This window comes from Cynara cardunculus (genome assembly GCF_001531365.2).
Source record: "Cynara cardunculus var. scolymus isolate 2C chromosome LG 10, CcrdV1, whole genome shotgun sequence".
Classification (NCBI taxonomy): domain Eukaryota; kingdom Viridiplantae; phylum Streptophyta; class Magnoliopsida; order Asterales; family Asteraceae; genus Cynara; species Cynara cardunculus.
Genome location: NC_037537.1, coordinates 21612110 through 21618901, shown reverse-complemented (window position 1 = coordinate 21618901; position 6792 = coordinate 21612110). Strand labels below are relative to the sequence as shown.

Below are 6792 nucleotides of genomic sequence, written 5' to 3'. Positions count from 1 at the left end.
TGTTATTTTCAACAAACCATAGGGACCAAATTTGTAGTTTACCCTTAGAAAATAGTGTTATTTTTTTTTCCGAATATGAATTATAATTAGACCGTAAATAAACATCAGCAATTGGAATCAGGTCCACGACACGTGGTGTGGGCTCAGATCCACGACACGTGTTGTAGGCTGATTCCAACCGTGCTACACCTTAAGTACAATTAAGAACCAAAGACCGATTCAAGCTCGGATCCAACGCACACGTTGTATGCCTGGTTATAACAGTACCAAAGAAAAGTCTAATTAAGAACCGAAGACATATTAAGCTCGGATCCAAGACCACCGGCTACAGACGAAAAACTTTGATGGTTCTCGAGATGGGTTCGTGCATCTCTAATCGGTTCCACCAACAGTTACGAGATAATATAAACACAGACGATATCCGAAATACAGATCGATTCAAAATAATCCCTAATTTCACATAATCCATCCTTTTCTTTTCCCTAACATCCGCTGGAAAATAAGAAAATGTCTACACAAAAACAAGAAAACTAGTTATATCCCCTAACATCCAAGAAAATGTCTACACAAAAACACGAAAACTAGTTATCCGATGTTTGCCGCCATCCATTCGGCTTGTGTGAACATGGCCCTTTGTCTCTTCTTCAAAGCAGCAGCCTGAGAACTCAGCCCCACTGGCGGGGCGGTGGACGTCAAGCAGCTATCGATGGAGTGGTCCATAAGTCGTGCAGTCGAATTAGGAGGGTGCTCGTTTTCAACATGTGTTGCAATTTGGGTGAGTGAAGGGGTTGGAGTGACAGATAGCGGGCAGTCGTTGGCTACCTTGATTGCAAGCTCGGACAACTCTTCCCTAGCCGCCTCTAGTCCAGCAGTCGTGATTGCCTGATCGTTTAGGGCTTTACAAGCTTTTTCCAAGATTGATTGAAGATACTTTCCTTGTGCTTCGATCCGAAGTTGGAGGCGATGCTGAACCTGAAATTGATGGGAGGGTTAATATCGATACACACAACACAAGTCTTTGAAATCAAACCAAACGAACCCAATCTATCCCACACATACATAACGTCAGGGGAAGGTAGGACGTACGCAAACTTTATCTCTGCTCTTTGAATCCCAATGCAAACCAAAAGAACCCGGTATATCCCACATGTAAATAACGTCTGGGGAAGGTAGGATGTACGCAAACCTTATATCTGCTCTTTGAATTCTAATGAAAACCAAACCAAACGAAGCGCTATATCTCACACATAGGTAGGGTCTGGAGGGTAGGATGTTGGCAGACCTTAACTGTAGGGGCGGACCCACATGGAATGATACGGTGGCATAGGCCACCGCTTCATGGTTTCGTTGTAAGGGGAAAAATTTACGTTTCTGAAGGGTGCCACTATATAGTTTTTGAAACTGAAGTATTAGCACAAGACTTTAATGGCTAAGATGGTAAATGCTCCTGCCTTTGTCCTAAAGGGGCTAGAGAGGTTATTTTGGTGAAGACAATCTTTGAATTCTAACGCAATTATGTAATAAAATCGCTGAAAAGGTAACACTTCAGCGACTAACCTCTAGCTGATCGTGCAATCTTCGTTGGACTTCCATCTGCACTCGCAAAGCTTCTGTAACCTCAAACCCACTGTTCGAATTGAACCGGAAAAGCGATTAATAACGTTAAAGCTAGTAGCCAATTAAAGAAGTCAAGAAACGAAATCTACTCGTTTAAATCTTGTGCCATCATTCTTGTAGAAGATGATGTGGATGAACTCATGTCCTGACTCTCAGCAATGCAAGATGCTGTAGATCAAACCATACAATTATGAGAAGCTCGTCTCTTAAGGATCCTCAAATGCTAAGTAAACTGCTTTATCGAGTGGTTATATGACTAAATTATATAACGATGGAAGTAACCATAATTTAGGAACATAATTTAGAAACGAGAGTCTTACTCGGTAAGTGGGGGTGACGACTTTTACCCAGTTAGCGCTTACCGGATAAATTGTTGCATACGATATCGTTTTAATTGATAAGAATCTTACCAGGCAAGGAAAGTGAGAGTGTTAACTTTTATCGTTAAGCATTACCTGGTAAGCATTTGGGTAAACGGACCCTAAATCGCTTTATTGAGTCCTTATATAATTTTTTTGTCATGGGTTTCTCATCCAACATCAAAGATTGTACTCGTGTGGTTTTTTTTTTTGGTAAACATGGGTGTCCAGGCCAGCTTGCACACACCTCGACTAATCCCATTGGGCCCTGAAGATAACGGGATTCTTCTGGGGGCTGTCCCGGGAGTCCCAACCTATGGAAGGGAGTCCCTTAGCCTAGCCTTTATTTGCCATCTGAGCTGACTTTCATAGGTGTCCGGGCCAATTTGTGCGCACTTCGACTAATCCCATGGGGTCCTAAAGATAACAGTCAGAAAAATCCCCAATGGCGTTGAGGAGATTCGAACTGGCGATCTATGGAGAGGACCACAAGGCCTAGCCTTGATTTGCCAGTTGCGCTAGCCCTCAAGGTTAATAGTCGGTATGTCTACAAATAGCTAAATGGGCAATGATGAGAAATTCATAAAGTCGGTACCGTCTTTAGAGTTCTCCATGAATTCTTTGCATGATTGCTTCCCCATGCGGTATTTCTGCAAATACATATGTGGCATGAGTTACAACGAGACATATCCATGAAAAACGACCTACAAGAAGAAAAAAAAAAACTCGAGCAACATGTGTATTTTATGGGTCTTATTTATGTGGCCGGTTAAGAAATATCCCTTTTACTCAATATAATAGAAGATAACAATAGAACCCGCAGCCATAAAATAGAGAACAAAGATTGGAGGAAAATGGTAAAAACCACGGTCCCAAACTCCATGTCTCATTTTTTTTTCATCAATCATGTGAAGACCCATCAATAAAAGTAATGCCTCTGGCGTGGCGCTCAGTTGGCAAAGACAGGTTCATGGGTCAATCTCGACACCCCCCCCCCGGGGGCGACTAGCCTCAACCATTGAGAAAGCCAAAAAAATGCCCCCTCACATTGGTGTCCTTAAGACCGGTTCCATGTAGGGACGGTTGGGCTCGCCAGTAATCAACTTTTTGCCTAAATATTAAATATAAAATAATGACGTGTCTTCACATGATTGGTGGGATAGGAATGAGACATGGAGTTTAGAGACCGGTGATCTTTCTTCCAGTGAAAGATGCGATGAAGACATCCAAGACAACAACGGGAACCACAAAACAGACGAAAAAGTGTGACGTCTAAGTTTGTGGGTCATATTGTAATTTAAACGTCTTGATGATCGCAAACGATGGAAGTTACATAATTCGATTCTCATGAATCGGAATAAAATAACGGACCTGAAGATGCGACTTCAGATGATAGAGAGTGAGGCCTTTTACGCCCATTGTTCTCATGATCATCTTTGGTGTAGCTTCTGCAATCAAAATGCATCAAGATAGACGAAGCACGTTAACAAGCCATCCAAAAAAGACCGCCAGCCATGGTGGTAAATTCTTGAATCAATCAAAGATCGTTATACGAATCTCATCCAAAAAATCGAATCTAGGAATAACTTTTATATGTATGAATATAAGAAAAAACAAAAACTAAGCACTCTAGTCATGTTACTCATGTAAATAAAAAAAAACGAGCACAGCATATCCCAGCCGAAAATGGGGTTTGGGGTGGGATGTACGTAGACTACTTTACCCCAAAGAGTAGAGTGGTTGTTTCTATGAAGACCTCCGGCTTGCGAATAGTGTATGAGAAATATACGGATCGTAATCATGAGAAATATACGCAAAAACAACAAAAAATAAGGTAAGGAATCGAGGGTAGTTCATAAAGAATCATATAAAATACAAGTTATTTCACAAACACGATGGTGATTCAAACTAGATTTTGATTTATTAATGGGATTCACCTCATTTGCTTCATGAATAAGATTGAATCGTATGGTTCGAGTTGTGAATCATATAACTTATACTCGAAGAATTGATCTTCCTGTCACAAAGGAGGGATCTTGCCCTTAATTCACAAAGAAGCATAATATTATCTTTGATAAATAATTAATTGTCGAAACCAAAGTAAGCCAACCCCCAACCCCGACTGAAAAACAAAAGAACCAACTTGTCCATTTGTTTCTGAAGGTAGAAGAAGAGAATGTCGTTATGATTAATAACATCACACACACACACACACTAATAGTGGAACAAAAGAAAAACTCAAACACATAGTAGTTACGTATTTCAACAATTTGCATATATCCATGGATTTCATTGCTACTCTTATGATTCTATTTTTCTGGTAACCATGGATGTCCATGCCAGCTTGTGCACACCTCGACTAATCTCATGGGGATCTGAAGGTAACAACTATTTTTCTGGTAACAACCAAATGAAGATCAGTAATCAATCATACATGCACATTATAGCAATTGCGGGAAACGAAGAAAGAACAAGAAAGGGGTTGTGGTATTTTACGTTGTTCAGCAAATTGATTACAATCAAAATGTGTTGCTAAGATTTCATTATGTGATTCTTGGGTTCTACTAGAAATACAATCCATTAAGCAAAGAAACAACCTTTTTTTCAAGAACAAAAGAAGGAAAAGATGATAAAGATATAACAATGATCATCCTATTGTCAGCTAAAAACCAAACTCAGTATATCCCACCCAGAAGTAGGGGTCTGGTGGATAAGATGTACATAGACCCTACCTCTCTCTCCATATATCCCACATAGAAGTAGGTTCTAGCGGATAAGATGGATAGAAACCCTACCTCTATCCTCAATATATCTCACCCAAAAGTAGGGCCTAGCGGATAAGATGTACACAGACCCTACCTCTGTGTCAATATATCCTACCCAAATGTAGGGCCTGTTTGAAAGCAGCTTAATGAGATTCACAACTTATTCGGTCAGCTATACATGACTTTTTGGTAGTGGCTTATTCAGTAAGTTCATAAGGGGGAACCAAAGGGCCTTTGGCCTAACGGTGAAGTAGTCCTTGGCCTCTTAGGAGGTCAGGGGTTCAAACCTCACCAAAGGTGAGGAGTGTGTGTGAGTTTATTTGTTGCATCTGTTGTATATAAATATTAAATACTTAAAAAAAGTTCATAAGGGGGAGCTTTATGCATAAACCCAAGTTTTTTGAAGCACGTTCCTCCCATTTAAAAAACATGCTCCTTCCATCTATGAAAAAACTCTTCCAAACAAAAACCTTCTCAATCTATACAGACAGATTAATCCACACAGACAGCTTTATCCATATTGGACTTGATGGAAAACCAACCAAACAGCCCCGTAACGTCTAGCGGATAAGATGTGCACATACCCTACCTCTTTCTCAATATATACCACCCAGAAGTAGGGTCTGACGGATAAGATGTACACATACCCTACCTCTATCTCAAAAAAGAGGTTGTATCCAAGAACCCCCCCCCCCCTTTTTCATCCTATTGTTAGCTGCCATAACCAAATAAAGCAACTCTAATGGACCAATTTCAACTCAAATAAGGCTCCATTCACGAAGAACTGCCCTTAATTTCTTAGATGACACTGACCACCCTGGATTAACTTGCTCTTTGCTCAAGCAAACTCAAACTATGGAGATAAATCTTTATGGTCAACTTAAAATTGAGTAATGGTCAACTTTATGGTATTTTAGTCTACACTGGGTTTTTGGGGTGAAACCTACTGTTTTTCTGATGGAAAATTGATATGGATTTGTTGTCAATTTGCCACCAACTTTTTCCCATCATTGTATTTCTGAAAAGTAAAATGTGGGTATCATTCGTTTTTACTTAAAAGTTCATAGAATCATCATCAATTTTAAAGTTGAAAAACATCCCTTTTGATCCCAAAGTTGGTTATGAGAATCAATGGAGTATCAAAATCCATTAAAACCCTAGTAGATACACAAATGTTGCAGAATCACCCCCAAATAATCGAAAAATGTATAAACAACTTCATAGATTCAACATTAAGGAAACCAAAACTTACAGACAGATAATCACAGAACTCAATCAGGAAATCAATCAGAACAAAAACAAAACCAATCGACAAATCAAAAAGCAATGCGAGTGAGATAGATGAAGGAACTGACTATCGGGGCCACCAAGCTGAGTAACGGCATCGACAAATCTCTCATGGAGCTCCGCCGTCCACCGGAGTCGAGGCTTCGGATCTGTTGTCAACACCAAACATGGATCTCCGACCAAGTTGGTGGTGGGCAAGTGACGAGGGAAGTCGGCATGGGCGATACCAGTTCCTTCCAAGGGAATGGAGTGAATCCCGGAGTACATTTGGTGAGATATTTGAATCAGAGGGTGTTAGAAATGGAAGGAGAAGAGGTGGATTGAGATGGGTGCATGCATTTAGAGGGAGGTAGAAGGAGAGAAAGGCATAGACAGCGATGGATGTCTTCTTTTCTTGTCTTCGTCTGCCTTTATTCCGGCTTGTTGCTGTTGCTTCCCCCACCATTCCACATTATTAGTTTTTTTCTATTTCGTTTTCCAAATTACAAAACCTCCATTTTTACCCGATAAGCTTTTTAACCTTTCGACAATACCTTGCATTTCTAGAGGGAAAACCACCAAAATCACCATTTCTTTCGGGTTTTTTTTTTTATATTCATGGTGTTTTCTTATGAAGTTTTAAATGTAAAAAATGATGTCATGAAAACAGAGACTGATCTTACGTGAACCCAACATTCATAAGTGTCATCTTTGAGGCTGTTTGGCAATTGTTGAATGGTTTTGTGCAAAATGATTAAGTGGTCATAATGATTAAGAGGCTCTCA

General features: G+C 40.1%; 1 protein-coding gene across 1 annotated transcript; it reads right to left on the bottom strand.

The window, feature by feature from the left end:
* Window positions 1-420: 420 nt before the first annotated feature.
* On the bottom strand, window positions 421-6382 carry LOC112519584 (protein PHR1-LIKE 2-like). Its single transcript, XM_025127782.1, has 6 exons — window positions 6097-6382; window positions 3348-3424; window positions 2572-2626; window positions 1707-1785; window positions 1558-1627; window positions 421-972 (listed from the first exon to the last, which is right to left on the bottom strand). Exons 1-6 carry the CDS (start codon window positions 6293-6295, stop codon window positions 586-588), a joined length of 867 nt encoding a protein of 288 aa, XP_024983550.1. The 5' UTR covers window positions 6296-6382; the 3' UTR covers window positions 421-585.
* Window positions 6383-6792: the final 410 nt, after the last annotated feature.